General features: G+C 39.9%; 1 protein-coding gene across 1 annotated transcript; it reads left to right on the forward strand.

Annotated features, from left to right (window-relative positions):
- On the forward strand, window positions 1-2,103 carry FAM200C (family with sequence similarity 200 member C; the record flags this gene model as incomplete). The annotated part of the gene is given in 6 exon segments (XM_016191048.2): window positions 1-229; window positions 232-1,167; window positions 1,170-1,599; window positions 1,918-1,963; window positions 1,965-2,057; window positions 2,059-2,103. Coding segments are annotated over 6 exon segments (1,779 nt in total), but the record flags the coding sequence as incomplete, so codon positions are not given.
- Window positions 2,104-21,070: the final 18,967 nt, after the last annotated feature.

Raw genomic sequence — 21,070 nt, forward strand, 5'->3', positions numbered from 1 at the left:
GAACATTTGTGTACCACGTCGAAAAAGCATAAATGGGATCATGACTATGTTCGTTACTGGTTCACCTGTACAACAGAAGTGGATGGAACTCAGCGCCCACAGTGTGTACTGTGTAACTTTGTGCTTTCCGATGCTGACCTCAGACCATCAAAACTGTCCAACCATTTTGACAGACAGCACAATGGTATAGGTGGACACGATCTCAGTAGCCTGAAGCACATGCCGACACCATCCAATCAGAGACCTTGAAAGCACTTGGAGTTACCTCTCATGAGGATACCTTGTTACAAGCATCATATCAGTTTGCATATTTATGTGCCAAAGAGAAGAATCTTCACACCATAGCTGAAAAACTAGTGAAGCCTTGTGCTTTGGAAATTGCACAGATAGTTTTAGGATGAGATGCACAAAAGAAGCTTTAGCAGATCCCCCTGTCAGATGACATGATCCATTCTTGGATTGACGAAATGAGCCAGGATATACTACAACAAGTTCTAGAAGATATCAGAGCCAGTCCTCTTAAAGTGGGTATTCAGCTGACTGAGACAACGGGCATGGATGACCACAGTCAGCTCATGGCATTTGTGAGATACATAAAAGAAAAACAGATCATAGAGGAATTTCTATTCTGTGAACCCCTGCCATTAACAACAAAAGGAGTGGATGTCTTCAATCTCCTAAGAGACTTCTTTTTGAAACATAAGGTATCACTCGATGTGAGTGGTTCTCTGTGTACTGATGGTACCTCCTCGATGCTAAGACAAAATTCAGAGTTTGTTGCTTATGTGAAAAAAGAGGTACCTAACATTCTGGTCACACATTGTTTGTTGAACCCTCATGAACTGGTCATGAAAATATTGCCTACACACCTAAAGGGTGCCCTGCTTACTGTGGTCAGGGTAATAAATTTCATCAAAAGGCATGCTCCCAATCATCGCCTATTTCAGGCCTTCTTTAAAGAAATTGGTAAAGAATATAGTGTTCTCCTTTTCCATACTGAAATGAGGTGGCTTTCCCGAGGCCAGATATTGACTCACGTTTTTGAAATGTATGAAGAAATAAACCAGTTTCTTCATCACCGAAGCAGCAGTTTAGTTGATACCTTTGAAAAACAAGCATATAAAATTCACCTAGCATATCTTGCCGATTTATTCAAACATCTAAATGAACATCCATGCAAAGGACTGGAATGAACACAATATCAGCTAGAAAGAAGTTGTCTGTTTTTATTAGGAAGTTTCCATTCTGGCTGAACAGAACTGAGAAAAAAAATTTCACTAACTTTCCTTTTCTCGAACAAATAATTGTTTCAGAGAAAGACGGAGTGTGCATTGCCACTGAAATCACACTGCATTTGCAACAGTAGAGCAACTTCTTGCATGGGTATTTTTCCATGGGAGATCTTGATGAGGCAAGTAAATGGATACTGGACCCATCTCTTTATAACCTGGATTTTGTAGATGATGGTTATATAATGAAACGTGATCTTGCTGATTTACAAGCTAGTGGTCAAATCCTAATGGAATTTGAGACAATGAAGCTGGAGGGTTTCTGATGTGCTAATTTCTTTGTGTTTCCAAACCTAGCTAAGATAGCTTTAGAAACCCTCGTACCGGGAGTTGGGCTGTAGCGCAGCGGGTTAAGCGTAGGTGGCGCAAAGCACAAGGACCGGCATAAGGATCCCGGTTCGAACCCCGGCTCCCCACCTGCAGGGAAGTCGCTTCACAGGCGGTGAAGCAGGTCTGCAGGTGTCTATCTTTCTCTCCTCCTCTCTGTCTTCCCCTCCTCTCTCCATTTCTCTCTGTCCTATCCAACAACGACAACAACAATAATAACTACAACAATAAAACAACAAGGGCAACAAAAGGGAATAAATAAATAAAATAAAATATTAAAAAAAAAAAAAAGAAAAAAAAAAGAAACCCTCATACCATTTGCAACCACATATCTTTGTGAGTTGGGACTTTTCAGCCCTTTTACATTTTAAAACAAGATCCAAAAGCTGCTTTAATGTGAGTGATGACATTCATTTGCCTATTTCAAAAACAGTTCCTCATTTTCTCAGACATCATTGAACTAAAACTGCAGCAGAAGTTACTGTAAGGTTATATATTTTAATGTATGATTTTATATTTGTCCTTAATTTCATTGTACAATTAAACTACCATTCTGTCCCTTTTATGTTTTTGTTATATGGAGTACTATTTATGTTGTTTTAGGAACTACTATGTTTTTAAAATTTTAGTGATTTAGACTTTTAATGAGGCACATAAAGTTATGTATTGAGAATAGAGACATAAAGCAGCAGACAAGATTAAGTACTACTGCCTAACTGATAACTTAGTTTTCTTTCTGATTTATTATTTTTATCCACAGAGACAGGAAGGCAGCAAGAGATTGAAAGAGTTTCTTTCATTACAATGAGAACCAGGCTTAAACCTGGATCATGCCTATGGTAAAGCAGCACACTATCCAACTATCCAAGTGAGCTATTTCCTGTTCCTGTTTGATTGTTGGGGTTTTTTTTTGTTTTTTTTTTTTGATAGCTTTTGTTATCATGGGGATGTTTTCTGTTTTCCCTAGTTGTAAAGTTAGATCAGAGGAAAGAGAATGGCATGGACTTCATGAAGGCAAAACTGAGAGAATCAGAAGTATGCTGATTCAAATTTTCTCTCAACTGTTGGCTGGTGCCAAGTTATTTAATAAATTACTTAACCCCTTCTAGTGGGACAAGAGTAGGATTGTCATATATCCAACTATCAAAGAGAACTGAAAAAGAAAAAATGCATCTCTAACCCAACAAAAATATTGCCATATCAAAAACTTGATCATGTAATATGGATGAAGCATCTCTTGTAATCCTTAAGGATCTCTGTCTGAAGATCAACATCCCATAGAGATTCCTTTGCTCTCCCAGTTTGCAGCAATTTTGAATCTACTGAGGCCTAGCCACATCTTGCAGAGATCAGGAATGGAAAGGAGTATGTAAGGTATAATGTACACAGCTCAGCAAAGAACAAGGGAAGTGAGAGATTATCTCCCCACTTGGCATTGAAATGATACATTCTTATACTGAGTTTTAGTAACAAAAATTTGGTGAAAGTCTCATAACTGTGAGATGGATCTCACTGATGTCTCCCTGCCCCTCCAGATTTTTTTTTTTTAATTGCCATCATGGTTATCGTTGGGACTCTGCCTACACAATGAATCCATTACTCCCAGTGGCCATTTTTTTCCTTTTTTTTTCCTTCCTATTTTATTGGCTAGGACAGTGAGAAATTGGAGGGGGGACAGAGAGAGAGATACCTGCAGACCTGCTTCACCACTTATGAAGTGTCCCCCTTCAGGTGGGAAGCAGAGGCTCGAACCCAGGTCCTTGTGCATGGTAATATGGGTGCTTGAACAGGTGCACCACCACCCAGCCATGATACTTAGAAATGTTTAATTCAGATTATCTGTTTAACCGAATGCTATCACAGTTGATTAAAGCACTAGGATATCCAGCTAAATAGTAGAGTAGACTAGGCATAGAGCTAAGAGAAAAGACTTTCCAGCACATACATCTTCATTTAAAACAGAAAAACATAAGAACATACTGAGTCCTTCCATCTCCAAGAGTGTTGTTATAGGGAGCTTAATGAAACCAGGAGAAGAATTATGAAATGTTAAAATGGGAATTATTCTCTTTTACATAAGATTTTAAAATGTATACTTTGGACTTAGGCTAATGATGTTTATTCCTCTAGCTCCCTTACTCTAAGTCCCATTGTCATTAATAAATATCCCAATATCCAATTGGTTATTCTTTGTCTCCTTTCCAGTTACATTGGGACACAGAATGAGGCTTTTACAAAAGATATCTCAGAGGCTTATCTTAGAGACTGTGACCTAGAATTTCTGAGATATAATCACAAATCTGCTTTCTTAATCAGTTTTCATATAGTTCTTTGGTCCTGTGGTATCATTTTTTTTTGTTTGTTTACTTAAGCCTTTTTTTCCTCAGTTTATTCATTCATATTATATCATAAGTGGTAATACTTTATATAGTTTTCTGATGGGTGCAAAGCTTTTAAATGAACCAGAATATAGCTAGCAAGTCAGCAGAAAAAAAAAAAAACCTCACTGAGTTAATTCAGGGCCAGCAAAAAAAAATTCCTAAGGGAATCTCAATTAATATGCTTTTTCTGGATAGTAATTTGATAAAACATAAGTGTTGGACTAGCTTCACGGGTGTTTCTTCCCAGGCACATGCTCTCTGGGTAGGAAAGAACTCGACTGGAGCCAACCTGGGCTGCTGCTTACTCAGCGATGTGGGAGAGGAACCAGGAACTCATGGCAGAGTGGGAACACAGTGCAATGCCTTTATTGATCAGAGACAACGCTTTTTATATATCTCTTTAACCAGAAGTGGCAAGTGGGAAAAGGAAATGGCTAGGAGAGGGGGTGGAGAAAAGAAAAGAGCTCGAATGTAGAAAGCTTCCATAGCAGATGTTCCGAAGGTTCTAACCAATGGGATAAACCAATACCCTGCAGGCAGGGTAGGTTTCAGGCAAAACAATGATTGTGTAAATAGACCATAATATCAAGATGGAGCAGGGCGGGCATAATGCCCAACACATAAGTAAGTTTACATTTTTATTTCAAAACTTCACTGTTTTTTTTTATTTCTTTATTGGGGGATTAATGTTTTACAGTCGACCAAAAATGGTAGTTTGTACATGCATAACATTTCTCAGTTTTCCACATAACAATACAACCCCCACTGGGTCCTCTGCGATCATGTTCCAGGGCCTGAACCCTCCCCCCACCCCCCTACACATACCCCAGAGTCTTTTACTTTGGTGCAATACACCAACTCCAATCCAAGTTCTGCTTAGTGTTTTCTTATCTTGTTTTTCAACTTCTGCCTGAGAGTGAGATAACCCCATATTCATCCTTCTGTTTCTTTTTTTTTTTTTTTGTATATGCATAACATTTCTCAGTTTTCCACGTAACAATACAACCCCCACTAGGTCCTCTGTCATGGCTTTCCAGGACCTGTACTCTCCCACCCACCCCCATCCCCACCCCCACCCCCAGAGTCTTTTACTTAGGTGCAATACACCAACTCCAGTTCAGGTTCTATTGTTTTTTCTTTTTCCTGCTTTCCTTTTCACTTCTTGGGTATAATACACAGACACAGTGTTTTAGGTTTTTTTTTAATATTTATTTATTTATTCCTTTTTGTTGCCCTTGCTGTTTTTTTTTTTTATTTATTTCTTTATTGGGGCATTAATATTTTACATTCAACAGTAAATACAATAGTTTGTACATGCATAACATTTCCCAGTTTTCCATATAACAATACAATCCCTACTAGGTCCTCTGTCATCCTTCTTGGACCTGTATTCTCCCCCTCACCTACCCACCCCAGAGTCTTTTACTTTGGTGCAATATGCCAATACCAGTTCAGGTTCTGTGTTTTCTCTTCTGATCTTGTTTTTCACCTTCTGCCTGAGAGTGAGATCATCCCATATTCATCCTTCTGTTTCTGACTTATTTGACTTAACATGATTTCTTCAAGCTCCATCCAAGATGAACTGAAAATGGTGAAATCATCATTTTTTATAGCTGAGTAGTATTCCATTGTGTATATATACTGTTGGGTAGTATGCCAGCTCTGCTGACTTAAAGCCTCTGTCTCTAATCCTGATTAACTAAGCACTACCATGCCTGCAGGGTTTGATCCCACTTAATGCTGCGGTCTATTTACATAAACCACTGTTAACTAACCACCACCCTGCCTCCAGGGCATTGGTTTAATCCCACTGGTTCATACTCTCTTTTTGCTTCGCCCCCTCTCCTTGTCATACCCTGATTTCCACCAATCTTTTTTTTTGCTCCACCCTCTCTACGTCACATCCTGTTTCCACCCTACTTGGCGAGTATATATATAACAGCTGCTCTTCTATTTTAACACACTTAGAATTGCTTTCTGGCTCTGAGAGTTTCAGAGTGTATCTCCTGCGATGCTAGCTTGGCACGAGTTCCTGATCCCTCTCCCACACAGCAGCCTAGGTTGGCTCCAGTTGACCGAGAGAGCACTTGCTCGGGGGAAAAAGCACCCTCAGGCTATCCCGGCAATATACCACAACTTGCTCAGCCACTCATCTGTTGTTGGACACCTGGGTTGCTTCCAGGTTTTTGGCTATTACAAATTGTGCTACTATCAACATGGGTATGCACAAATCTTTTTGGATGGGTGTGTTTGGTTCCTTAGGATATATCCCCAGGAGAAGAATTGCAGGGTCATAGGGTAGGTCCACTTCTAGCCTTCTGAGAGTACTCCACACTGCTGTCCCCAGAGGTTGGACCAATTTACATTCCCACCAGCAGTTGTCCCCACAACCTCTCTAGTATTTGTAGATGCTATCTTTTCTGTTGTATGGCATTGTCACAGAAGTGAAGTGGTATCTCATTATTGTCTTTATTTGAATTTCTCTAACAATCAATGACTTGGAGCATTTTTTCATATGTTTGTTGGCCTTTTGGATCTCTTCTGTGGTGACTATTCTGTTCATGTCTTTTCCCCATTTTTGGATGGGGTCATTTGCAAAACATCATTGTTCTGTCAAAATACTATATGCTCAATGTTGGGGAGGAGGGATCCTATAATGAAAAAATAATGCAGCTCCTCCCTTCCCTCTTTCCTTCCTTCCTTCTACTTTCCTTACTTTTCTTTTTTTTAATAAAAAAATACATTTTTTAATTGGGGAATTAATGTTTTACATTCAACAGTAAGTACAATAGTTTGTACATGCATAACATTCCCCAGTTTCCCATATAACAGTACAACCCCACTAGGTCCTCTGAATCCTTCCTGGAACTGTATTCTCCCCATCCTCCCACCCCAGAGTCTTTTACTTTGGTACAATATGCCAATTCCATTTCAGGTTCTACTTCTGTTTTCTTTTCTGATCTTGTTTTTCAACTTCTGCCTGAGAGTGAGATCATCCCATATTCATCCTTCTGTTTCTGACTTATATCACTCAACATGATTTTTTCAAGGTCCATCCAAGATTGGCTGAAAATGGTGAGGTCACCATTTTTCAGAGCTGAGTAGTATTCCATTGTGTATATATACCACGACTTGCTCAGCCACTCATCTGTTATTGGACACCTGGGTTGCTTCCAGATTTTGGCTATTACAAATTGTGCTGCCAAGAACATATGTGTACACAGATCTTTTTGGATGTATATGTTGGGTTCCTTAGGATATATCCCCAGGAGAGGAATTGCAGGATAATAGGGTAGGTCCATGTCTAGCCTTCTGAGACTTCTCCAGAATGTTCTCTACAAAGATTGGACCAATTTACATTCCCACCAGCAGTGTAGGAGGGTTTCTTTGACCACATACCCTCTCCAGCATTTGCTGCTGTTACCTTTTCTGATGTATGACATTCTCACAGGAAAAGTGATTTTTCATTGTTGTCTTTATTTGCATTTCTCTGACAATCAGAGACTTGGAGCATTTTTTCATGTGTTTCTCGGCCTTTTGGATCTCTTCTGTGGTGAATATTCTGTCCATGTCTTCCTCCCATTTTTTGGATGGGATTATTTGTTTTCTTGTTGTTGAGTTTGGCAAGCTCTTTATATATGTTGGTTATTAAACTCTTATCTGATGTATGGCATGTAAAGATCTTCTCCCATTCTGTGAGGGGTGTCTTGGTTTGGGTAGTGGTTTCTTTTGCTGTGAAGAAGCTTTTTAATTGATGTAGTCCCATAGGTTTATACTTGCCTTAGTCTTTTTTGTAATTGCATTGGTTTCATTGAAGATGTCTTTAAAATGTATGCAGAAAAGAGTTCTGCCAATATTTTCCTCTAAGTATCTGATAGTTTGTGGTCTAACATCCAAGTCCTTGATCCACTTGGAATTTTCTTTTGTATTTGGTGAAATATAGTGGTTCAGTTTCATTCTTCTGCATGTTTCAACCCATTGTTTCCAACACCATATGCTGAAGAGACTCTGCTTTCCCCATTTAATAGTCTGAGCCCCTTTGTCAAAGATTAGATGTCCATAGGTGTGGGGGCTTACTTCTGGGCTCTCAATTCTATTCCACTGGTCAGTGTGTCTATTCATGTTCGAGTACCAAGCAATTTTGATGACAATGGCCCTATAATACAGTTTGAAATCTGGGAGTGTGATGCCTCCAGTTCTGTTCTTTTTTCTCAAGATTGTTTTGGCAATTCTAGGTCTTTTCTGGTTCCAGATAAACATTTGCAGCATTTGTTCTATTCTCCTAAAAAATTTGGTTGGGATCTTGATGGGGAGAGCATTAAATTTGTAGATGGCTCTGGGTAGTATATTCATTTTGATGATGTTAATTCTACCAACCCATGAACATGGAATATCTTTCCACTTCTTTTTCAATTTCCTTGAGTAGTGACTCATAATTTTCAGTATACAAGTCTTTCACTTCTTTGGTTAGGTTTACTCCTAGATATTTTATTGGTTTTGTTGCTGTAGTAAAAGGAATTGATTTCTGGATTTCAGTTTCTTCTAGCGTAGTGTTTGGATAGAGGAATGCCACTGACTTTTGAATGTTAATTTTATAGCCTGATACCTTACTGTATTGCCTGATGATTTCCAAAAGCTTCTTGCTGGATTCCTTAGGTTTTTCTTTGTATACTATCATGTCATCTGCAAATAGGGAGAGTTTGACTTCTTCTCTTCCAATCTGTATCCCTTTAATTCCTTGCTCCTGCCTGATTGCTATGGCAAGAACTTCCAACACTATGTTGAATAGTAATGGTGATAGTGGGCAGCCCTGTCTAGTACCTGATCTGAGGGGAAATGCTTCCAGTTTTTTACCATTGAGTATGATGTTGGCTGTAGGTTTGCTATATATAGACTCCACTATCTTCAGGAATTTTCCATCTATTCCCATTTTTTGTAGTGTTTTGATCATAAAGGGATGTTGCATTTTGTCAAAGGCTTTCTCTGCATCTATTGATATCACCATGTGGTTTTTGGTCTTGCTTTTATTGATGTGGTGAATCACGTTGATTGATTTACGTATATTAAACCACCCTTGCATGCCTGGGATAAACCCCACTTGGTCATGATGAACAATCTTTTTAATATACTGCTGCATCCAGTTGGCTAGAATTTTGTTCAGTATTTTAGCATCTATGTTCATCAGAGATATTGGTCTGTAGTTTTCTTTTTTGGTTGTGTCCCTGTCTGCTTTTGGTATCAGAGAGATATTAGCATCATAGAAGCTGGCAGGGAGTATTCCAGTGTCTTCAATCTTCTGGAAAACTTTTAAAAGTAGGGGTATTTGTTCTTCTTTGAAGGTTTTGTAGAATTCATTTGTAAAACCATCTGGTCCAGGACTTTTATTTTTGGGGAGATTTTTGATAACTGTTTCAATTTCATTAGCTGTGATGCGCCTGTTCATGTTAGCCACTTCCTCTTTACTTAGTTTTGGAAGTTGGTAGGTATCTAGGAAATCGTCCATTTCCTCCAGGTTCTTTAGTTTGGTGGTGTATAGTTGTTCATAGAAGCCTCGCATGATATGTTGAATTTCTGCGATGTCTGTTGTGATATCTCCTCTTTCATTTACTATCCGATTTATTTGGGTCTTCATTTTTTGTTTTGTGAGTCTGGTTAACGGTTTGTCAATTTTGTTCACTCTTTCGAAGAACCAACATTTACTTTCATTGATCTTTTGTATGGTTTTCTTATTCTCAATGTTATTTATTTCTACCCTAACTTTAGTGATTTCTGTCCTTCTGGTTGCTTTAGGGTTCCTTTGTTCTTCTTCTTCTAGGTCTTTAAGTTGCGCAATCAGGCTGTTTATTTGTGCTTTTTTTTTTTGTTTCCTAATGTGTGCTTGTATAGCTATGAACTTCCCTCTCAGTACTGCCTTAGCTGTGTCCCAAATATTTTGATAGCTTGTATCTTCATTTTCATTGAAGTCTCAACACATTTTGATTTCTTCCTTGATTTCCTCTTTGACCCAGAAGTTGTTAAGAAGTGTACTGTTGAGCTTCCACATTTTGGGACTATTACTAATCTTTTGTTGATTGTTAAGTGTTAGTTTGATTCCATTGTGGTCTGAGAAGATGCTTGTGATGATTTCAATACTCTTGAATTTGCTGATGCTGTCTTTGTGGCCTAACATATAGTCTATCCTTGAGAATGACCTTTGTGGATTTGAGTAAAATTCCAGTTTCTTGGGATGAATGACTCTGAAAATGTCCAATAGTTCTAATTTATCTAGCTCTTCATTTAGCTCCCTTATGTCTTTATTGACTTTCTGCCTGGATGTTCTGTCAAGTTGAGAGAGTGGGGTGTTGAAGTCCCCTACTATGACTGTGTTGCTGTTAATATATTTCTGTAGCTCTTTCAGTAGACGTTTGATGTATTTAGATGGCTCCTCATTGGGTGTATAGATGTTAATAATTGTTAAGTCCTCTTGATTGACTGACCCTCTGAGCATTAAGTAGTGCCCATTCCTAACTTTTTAATTTTATGTGCTTTAAGAGTTACTGTGTCATATATGAGAATAGCTGTTCCTGCCCTTTTTTGTAGGCCTTTTGCCTGTATGACAGTTTTCTATCCTTTCACTTTGAGTTTGTGTTTGTCTTGTTGAGTTAGGTGTGTTTCCTGTAGACAGCATATTGTTTGGTTGTGTTTTCTGATCCATCTTCCTACTGTGTCTTTTAATAGGTGAATTCAGGCCATTGACATTTATTGATATCAAAGATTGAAGATATTTTAACACCATTCTTGTAGAGTTTTAGAGTGTTCTCATATATGTCCTATTTATGATTATCTGACTGTTTATAGAAGACCTTTCAGAACTTCTTTCAGGGAAGGCTTGGTGATAGTTGATTCCTTCAACTGTTGCTTGTCTCAGAAGGTTTTGATGCCTCCATCTAATCTGAATGACAGTCTAGCAGGATATAGTATTCTTGGTTGAAAGCCTTTCTCCTTGAGTACTCAATAGATATCTTGCTATTCTCTTCTGGCCTGTAGTGTTTGTGTGGAGAAGTCTGCTGCTAATCTTATGGGTTTTCCTCTGTAGGTGACTCTTTGTTTTTCTCTTCAGCCTTCAGTATCCTTTATCCTTATTCTTTTTCATTCTAAATATGATGTGTCTTGGTGTCTTTAAGTCTGGGTTAATTCTGTTTGGGACCCTCTGGGCTTCTTGAATCTTTATGTTTTTGATGTTGTCTATACTAGAGAAGTTTTCAGCTATTATAGCCTGAAGAATGCTTTCTTCTCTTCCCTCTCTTTCTTCCTCTGCTAAGCCAATAATGTGCATATTGTTTCTTTTGAAGTCATCCCATAGATCTCTGTTGTTTTTTTCAGCATCTCTTAATCTCTTTTTGAGATCTCTTACTTCTTTTTTAGTTGTCTCTGATCCATCCTCGATCTTGCTAATTCTGTATTCAGCCTCATTGATTCTATTCTCTCTGCCCTCTACTGTTTTCTGGAGTTCATCTATTTTGTTTCCCTGTTCTGATACTGTTTTGGCTTGTTCAGCTAGTTGTGTTCTTAGCTCAGCTATTTCAGCTTTCAGCTCTCTAATAACCTTGAGATAGTGTTTTCTTCCAGAGTCTCATTTGTTGTTACTGTATTTCTGATTACAATTCTTTCAAACTCTTTACTCACTTCTGTGATTATTTCCTTAGCTAATGTTTGGATGTTGAACTCGTTATTTTGTGCTTCACCCTCTGGGGGGCTTTTAGCTGAACTGTTGTCCTGGTTAGTTTCTCCAATATTTCTTCTTGCTGGTTTACCCATTTTATATATTATGTTATGAGTTCCCTCTCTTAGTACTTTTCAAATTACTGATAACTATTTCCTGGATTGACTTGTGTCTAAGTAAGGTAATTAAAGGGTTCACAGTGGTGGAAGTTAACAGTTGTTTCAATAGTATTTTAATCCCTGAGTTGGAGCTCAGTGATTTAAAAGCCTCTTTTTTTTTTTTTTTTTTCTTCTCTGTAGGCTATGGGAGCCTGAGGGCTTCTAACTATAAGTAGGCTTCTTAACTTAATCACTGACTCCTGACCAAGAGATAAGGCATGGTGTGGCAGAGATAGTCCAGTGGTTATGCAAAGAGACTTTCACAGCCTCACAACTATGCCACTGAGGTATAGGTCTTCTCCTGAGTTTCCTGGTTAAACCTCTGTCCCCCGGTGTCCCTCCCTGCTGCTGCTCCAGATTCTGAGGGCAGTAGCAAAGGAGACTCAGGGTTGTACTTGGTGAGTCTCTGGGGATTCCTCTCCTCCCTTCAGCTGTCCCCTTGTTGATGGAACAGACTGGAGGTGGTGTCTCAACTGATAGACGTCAGACTGTTACCTGCCACTTAGTCTCTTCCTATGCTCCTCTCTGTCACCAGTCATGTGTGTTTGCACTCACCATTGATTTGGTGGGTTCCTGTAGTCATTCTAGTCTTGTCTTGTTTCAGTCCCAGGTGGTCTCCTTTGATATTCCTAGTTGATCCCTTTCTTTACTTTTCCTTGAAGAGTGTACACATTCTCACTTGTCATCATGGACATAGTTGAAAAGTAAAGCCAAGGAGGCTACCAACAATATGAGCTCAATCTCATATTGAGAATCTCAGCTTCAGTTTTTGTTTCTAGGAAAGATTGGATTGAACGAATGTTACAAAATATAAAAACTACATTAAGTCTTCATTTCTACTTATGTGGTAGTTGACTTGATACAATGCAAATAAAATGAAGTTGTAATCCAGAAGTATTTCACAATCTGATAACTAAGTCATTACTTGGTTAGCGAATGTCGGTTTCTGATAGCCAGGTCCCAGACATCATCTATGTACCATACTTTGGAACTAAGATTTTGACCTGTTAAAAACCATCTCAACTTTCCTGAAGGAAGCTTCAGTGCTACAGTGTCTTTATCTCTGTTAGAAGGGGGGAAAAAAAGTCAACCTGCAATGATAAAGTCCTAGTAACAACTAAAAACTTCTTCAGTTTTAGCTACTTATAGGTAGACCCTCTTCTCTGTTTATACCCATGCACAATCCACTCCTGATTTATTAGCTTCTGAAATTATATAATGACACCTGTAGTTAGTAGATGAGGGCTGAACTTATTAAACAGCCATTTTCTCTACTCATAACATTTATTTATTTAGATAGAGACAGAAATTGGGAGAGAAGGGAAAGATAAGGAGAAAGACATGCACACACACCTGCAGCACTGCTTCACCACTTGTGAAGCTTTCCTTCTACAGGTGGGGACTGGAGGGTTGGACCTAGGCCCTCATGTGCTCTCCCAAGTGCACCACCACAAAGCCCCTTCTCATAGTTTATAAAATCATATTAACACTAGTTTCAGTTACTCTCAATTATTTATAGTCCCTTGAGACGTTTTCCACCATGGAAAGAAGCAGACGTTCTTGAACATATTTTTTTATTATTTCTTTATTGGGGAATTAATGTTTTACCTTCGGCAGTAAGTACAATAGTTTGTACATACATAACATTTCCCAGTTTTCCATATAACAATACACTAGGTCCTCTGTCATCCTTCTTGGACCTGTATTCTCCCCCTCACCTACCCCCCCCAGAGTCTTTTACTTTGGTGCAAAATTCAGAATATCAGTAAACATGTCTTCTTTTATTTAAAAAAGCAGTTATAAAATACAAGTTCTGATCTCCCCTAGTATAGTCTAACATCAATAGAAGTGGGAAATAAGCATCCAAGAGGTGGTACAATGGACAGGATTTGGGATTCTCAAGCACGAGATCCTCAGTTCAAACCCTTGGCATCCCATGTAAAAGGGTGGTGCTGTGGTTTAAAAGCAAGCAAACAAACAAACAATAAATAAGTAAGCAGTAAGAAGACTTAGGCTTGCAAATGTGCAGTTCCAAGTTTGATCTCCAGCATCATTTGTACCAGGGTGATAATCTGGTTCTCTCTCCTCGCTGTAATAATAAATCAGTCTTTAAAAAAAAACCTAAAAAGTGGGGAATTTTTTCCCACTGTAGTTTTAACTAGAGTACTGCTCAACTCTGGCTTATGCTGGTGCTGGGAATTGAACCTAGGACTTTGGAACCTCAGGAATGAAAATCTACTAAATAAATCACTGTGCCATTCACCTGGGTGAGAAGTGTGAAAATGTTCTAAAGTTGGTATAACTTTGGAAATCCAGCTGAGTGGGTATAAAATTTAATTGCATATCCAAAGATAGGAAAGAAGTGGAGCTGGGAAGAAGGACATATGTGCAGCCTAAGGCTTAACGACATAGGACTGTGATGAAATGCCAGAAGCAAATGACCTGTGCTTGACAGTCATCACTAAGTCCACCAGAGCTTTCTCATAGACCAAATTCATTCATTTCTGCTCTGAAACAAAAAACCAAAGAAGACTCTAAAGGAATTAGCTGCATATTTAATATAAATTCTATAATAGTTTATTTCCCCCTGGTTGAGGACTATATTAAAATGAAGCTTAGGCATTTTTTGATTAGTAATTTAATAATGGTCAACAAAATTGTGGGATAAGAGTGGTGCTATTCTATACAATTCTTACCACCAGAGTTCCATATTCTATCTCCTCCATTGGGAATTTTCCTATACTTTAATCCTCTGGGAATATGACCAAAGATCTTTATGGGATGTAGAAGGTGGGAGGTCTAGCTTCTGTAATTGCTTCTCTAGCTTGGTTATTTTTAAAGCTTTTTTGATTAATTTATTTATTATTAGACAGAGTAAGAGAAATTTAGAGGGGAGAGGAAGATAAGAAGAGATACAGAGAGACATCTGCATCCCTGCTTCACCACTCATAAAGCTGCGCCCCTGCAGATGGGGACCAAGGGACCTGGACCTGGATCCTTGTGCACTGTAATGTGTGCATTTAACCAGGTGCACCACCATCGGTCCTGCTTAGGCATTTTTAATCTAAAAAATATCTCCTGTAATGATATGGTCTTTGGTGTATATGTCATATATATCAGCTTCTTTTTCTCCTGAGGAAGAAACTATTATTTTCTTACCTATTTACTATATAGTCAAGGTAATTGATAAAACAAAAGGAAGTCAAGGCAGAATAAAAATATGATCTTTTTAAAAAATTACTTATTTAATAATGAGAGATAAAAGCAGAGCATTACCCTGGCATATGCAATGCCAGGGATCAAACTCAATTTTTGTATATGTGTTGCCAAAACGAGCACAAGGGATCAAACTCAAGACCACATACCTGTGGGTCCAGTAAGATGTAATCTTTATGACCAGCAGGTGGCGCTCAGCATACTGGTTGAAAGCAAACTTGCTTGCATTGTAGATTGTACCTGGCATCTGATTTTAAACATTTTAAGAAAAGAGAGTAGTGGCTTGAATTAAATGCCCATCTGAACCTCAGGTGGCATAAAATGCCAGACTGAGAGCTCTGCTGGAGCCAGGAACTTGACTCTGAGAAATCATTGGGGAGCAAGGTAGGAAAATGGGAGTGGAAATACCATTTTTCTCTTAGCTCACTTGGATAGCATACTGCTTTGCCTTGTACACACCTCAGGTTCAAGCCAGGCCACATCACACTGAAGAAAGCTTCTGTACTATGGTCTCTCTCTCTCTCTCTCTCTCTCCCACCCTCCCCCTCCCTCTCCCCCTCTTCCTCTTCCTCTCTCTATCTAAAACAAAACAAAAACTGTTTGCTCTAAAACTGACGAGCAGGCAAATTGCACATACTGACTGATTCTCATCCTCTCTCTCTCTCTCCCCCTCTGTTTTTCCTTCCTTTTTACTTAATAGGACAGAGAAAAACTGAGAGGACAGGGGGAGAAAGAGGGAGAGAAAGTGAAACACCTGCAGCCCCGCTTCATGGCTCATGATGCATCCCTCCCATAGGTGGGAGACAGGGGCTTGAATACAGTTCCTTGCACATGGAACTGTGTGCACTAAACTGGTGTACCACTGCCCAGCCCCACTTGACTGATTTTCTAAACCACCCAAAGCTACCTGAAGTGGGTAGATAGGTCAGCACATTTAGACTAGATCCAATGGGAGTCAAAAGCAGGTGTTGAGGAAGAGGCCCCGCTTAATTGGCGTTGTTTTAGAAACTTACAATTCGGAAGGATGGGTCCTAGATTTGGCTGTTGCTACAATCTCTGAGCAAGGGCATGCTAGGGCTTACTCTGAAGTGTGGGAAAAAATGGAAAGTTTCAACCACTGCTAGAATCACCTCTCATTATTAGGGTGAAGAATCACTGCAGAGAAAATACAGCAGTAGTTACCTGTACTTCTGACTGACTGGCTGTGAATCAGAGGTTTCTACCACCCTCTCCTTGAGCTCAGTTAATTTGCTCAAGAAGCTCACTGAACTCAGGGAAACCCACTTACTTGTTAGGTTGCCAATTCATTACAAGGGATAAGCAGTTAAATGAAGAGGTACATAGGGTCTGAACAAAGGAGCTTTTCTCCATGGCACTTGGGGCTGATGTGTGTAACTCTTGGAAGCATTCTGGTTTCATAATCTAGGAGATCCCTGAGTTGCCTTTTATTTTAAATTTTATTTATTTATTATTGGATAGAGACAGAAATTGAGAAGGGAGGGGGAGATAGAGAGGGAGAGAGACAGAAAGACACTGCGGCCCTGCTTCACCATTCGTGAAGTGTCCCCCTGCAGGTTGGGACCAGGGGCTTGAACCTGGGTCCTTACACATTGTAATGTATGTATTTAATCAGGTGCACCACCACCTAGCCCCTTCCTGAGTTGCCTCTTTGGTTTGTTTGTTTGTTTGTTTTTGTTTTTTGTGTGTGGAGGCATTATTATATAGACCTGATTAAATAACTCATTGGTCACTGATGACTAAGTCAGCCACTAGTTTCTCTCCCCTAGTTCCTCTCCCCTACCGGGAAATGGGGTGGTACTAAATGTTTCAGCCCTCTATCCTCCATGGTTGGGGCTGTGGAAACTAGCCCCTTATCCTTGGATGATCTTCAAAAATTACCTCATGAACATAGACCCAGTTGTGAGAAGGAGTCAGTTATAAATAAGACATCAACTTTACCTTTAGGGCCCTGAAGCATGTTTTCACCAGGGGACAAGTAACAATGTTTTTTGTTTGTTTGTTCCACAAAGCCAGGAGATAGCTCAGTATCACTGACAACATCTTGGAGGAGGACTGGAGGGTGGGGTGAGAAGCAGAGTTTTTGTTTTTGTTTTTTAACCTGCTCTTTCCTCTCTATTTTTTCCTTTTTATTTTTTTCCTTTCTCTTTTTTTTTTTCCCTCTCTCTAAGGATATAGAACAAACAGACAAACAAAAAAGCTGGGGAGGCTGCTCATTGGTCTTGTGCGTTTATTTGTGAGACCCTCACTTCATTTCTTAAAGTCACCATAAAAATGGCTCCACAAACCTTCCAGTGGAAGGGATGAGATAAGGCACTCTCGTGTTGGAATTGTATGATTTGTAGCCCTCTTATCCCACAATCTTGTCGACCATTATTAAACAACTAATAAAAAAAGAAGTTGAAAAATAATAAAGCACAACTTGCACTGGGTTGGTGTATTGCACCAAAGTAAAAGACTCTGGGGTGTGGGGTGGGGGGGGGGTTCAGGTTCTGGAACATGATGGCAGAGAAAGACCTAGAGGAGGTTGAATTGTTATGTGGAAAACTGAGAAATGTTACACATGTACAAACTACTATATTTTACTGTAGACTATAAACCATTAATCCCCAATTTAAAAAAATGGCTCCACAACTGTCTGCTTTCACAACCCTCACAGCACAAGCATAAGACAGCCAGTGCTCCTCTCAACTTTTAAATCACTAGAAGTCTGTTATTCCCCTGGTGAAAACATTTCTCCTCTGGAAACTGAGACACTCAAACTCTCAGAGCTCAGTTGTAGTATGGCAAATGAAAATTCTGTGAGTGTTCTCATTTGAACCTGATCCCCAATGCACTAGAGGAAGTTTTGATGCTGTAGTGTGGTGTGTCCTCTCTCTCTCTCTCTCTCTTTCTCTCTTTCCTCCCCCTCCTCCTCCCTTCTCAATTTCTCTGTCTCTATCTAATAATAAATAAATATATTTTAAAAATAAAATATTTTTCTAAAGTTGTGGAGAATGCTATAGGTGTCTCTCCTCTTTCTCACACTCTTTGAGAGAAACAGAGGGGGAAGACAAAATAAAGAATAGAAGAAAGAGGTTCTAAATATACAGATTCAGTAGAGATCAGGGGTCCACAGCCTCTTAATTTCATCATATTCAAAATGCAAGAGATGTGACAAATTAGTCCAGTTAATATCCAAAATGGATGCTACAGTTGAGAAGGGATTTACACCACAGTGAGATGGTAAACAGACTGGGATGTGGGCTAGGGGAAAAGAAAAACCTGATTTGTGGAATTTGCTGTTTCCATGGTGCAGAAGCCCCACTATGACATTTTCAAGCTGCCATCACAATGCCACTAAACTCAAGGCTGGAAAGAAAGGCACCCAAGTGGCTGCTGGCTTCAGCAAGCACCAGCTAGGAATGCAAAGAAAGCATCGTCTTCAGACAGTCCTGAGAGGATTCCATGCCAGAGGAGAACTACATGTGGCAGGATACAGCATCTAGCTTGGCACATACTGGGTGCTTATTGAACTAGTTTTTAAATTTTTATTTATTAGTATTTGATTTTAATTTGATAGAGAGAAACTGAGAGAGGATTGGAAGATAGAAAGGGAGACACCTGCTGCACTGCTCCATCACTCAGGCAGCTTCCCCTCTGCAGGTGGGAACCAGGAGCTTAAACCTGGTTCTTGAACATAATAACATGTCCACTAAACCAATATGCCCCCACCCAGCCCCTAATTATTTGTTGAATGAATGTTTGGTGGGCACATTAGTTTCATTCTCCAAAATTATTTGCAAGAGGTGATATTAGTGGTGACTATCTACATAGTTCAGTGTTTTAAAATGCCTCTGCAGGTGAGTATCTCAACTTTGGAAGAAGGAGACAATATAGTAGTGTAATTATTCTCCCTATTCTTCAGAAAATGAAGCACCATCTCTGAGGCAAAGACTTGTTTCAGGTGGCCGGCACAACATGAGAATCCTAGTGTGTACCTGCATTAAGATACTGAGCAGAGGGGGAGTCGGACAGTAACGCAGTGGGTTAAGTGCATGTGACTCAAAGCAAAAGGACCAGCATAAGGATCCTGGCATAAGGATCCCAGCATAAGGATCCCAGTTCGAGCCCCCGGCTCCCCACCTGCAGGGGAGTCACTTCATAAGCGGTGAAGCAGGTCTGCAGGTGTCTATCTTTCTCTCCTCCTCTCTGTCTTCCCCTCCCCTCTCCATTTCACTTTGTCCTATCCAACAATGATGACATCAATAACAACAACAGTAACTACAACAATAAAAAAAGGGCAACAAAATAGAACAAATAAATTAAATAAATAAATAAAGATACTGAACAGAGCCTTAGGGGTCATGAACCATCTGTTATGCAGATGCTCTGGCAGCCAAAGGAAATAGCAGTAGCTCCAAGAAGATAGTGGAATGGAATTGGAGTATTACACCAAAGTAAAAGACTCTGGGGTGGGTGGGAGGGTGGGGAGAATACAGGTCCATGAAAAATGATGAATGAAATAGTGGGGGTTTTATTGCTAAATGGGAATCTGGGGAATGTTATGCATGTAAAAAAAAAAAAGAAGTAGAAACGCAAAGCAGAAATTGACTGAGTTTGGAGTATGGCACCAAAGTAAGAAAGCAGAAGTATACTAGAGTTTGCAGTGAGTACCTCCCTAATACTTCCTCTCCACTTTTCCAAGCTTTGGGTCCATGATTGCTCAACAATTTGTTTGGCTTTGTATGTTAACTCTCTTTTCAGTCACCAGGTTCCAGGTATCATCAGGATGCCGGCCAGACTTCCCTGGATTGAAGACACCACCAATGTGTCCTGGAGCTCAGCTTCCCCAGAGACCCATCCTACTAGGGAAGAGAGAGGCAGACTGGGAGTATGGACCGACCAGTCAACGCCCATGTTCAGCGAGGAAGCAATTACAGAAGCCAGACCTTCTACCTTCTGCAACCCTCAATGACACTGGGTCCATGCTCCCAGAGGGATAGAGAATGGGAAAGCTATTGGGGGAGGGGGTGGGATATGGAGATTGGGCAGTGGGAATTGTGTGGAGTTGTACCCCTCCTACCCTATGGTTTTGTTAATTAATCCTTTCTTAAATAAAAATAAATAAATAAATAAATAAATAAATAAAAAAAGAAGATAGTGGAATGAACACCAAGAAGCAAAAGCCAGGCCTCCAGTGGTTTTTCTTTCCTGCTCACTACCTAGACAGAATGGATTGGTGATACTGCCAGGAGATATCTCAATGATTTGAAACTGGGCCAGTGAGTTAGACACACCAGCGAGACTGGGACAAAGGGGTGCCTGTCCACACTGCTGTATGTGTAAACACTTGCATCTGGACAAAATCCACCTGGAGGCATGCATATAGAATGCACCACTGCACACACAGGTGCAAAATGTAGACATCTGATGACCATAGCCTCATATGGGGTCTTCACTGAAATGGGATCCAAACTCACATGCAAGCATTAAGGCTCAACACACCTCCAAGCTACCGTTGTGGTGTGCACCTGCAACTGAAGTGCACTCACTCACAAAACACAAACTCACAAAAAGCAATCCTGGACATTTGCATGTGCCCCCAATGCACATTTAGATACATGCATTTGTAAGTGCACAGGCCCAACCACACATGCACACACACACAACTCACACTCACTGGCAAGTACACGCTCAGTACTCTGGGGAATGCAGCCTGCTATAAACTGGCATGCCCACACATACCCTCTGAGCCACAATGAGACAGATGTATGCTCACCAAGCAACACTGATGACTGCAGGCATTTACTTGCACGCGCACCCACACATTCCTGTGCAGAAGCCCAAGCAGCAATCCATCTCTTCCAGGGAAAGCTTCAAATCCACTGATACGTTCTGTATGGAAAGATGCACGGACAGACCCAAGTGATCACCAGAGCTTGGTTGGTTTCTTTGTTTGTTTTTTTGTTTTCCCAGCCCATGCAAAGCCAGAGTGCC

The sequence above is a fragment of the Erinaceus europaeus genome, chromosome 9 (assembly GCF_950295315.1).
Source record: "Erinaceus europaeus chromosome 9, mEriEur2.1, whole genome shotgun sequence".
NCBI classification, from domain to species: domain Eukaryota; kingdom Metazoa; phylum Chordata; class Mammalia; order Eulipotyphla; family Erinaceidae; genus Erinaceus; species Erinaceus europaeus.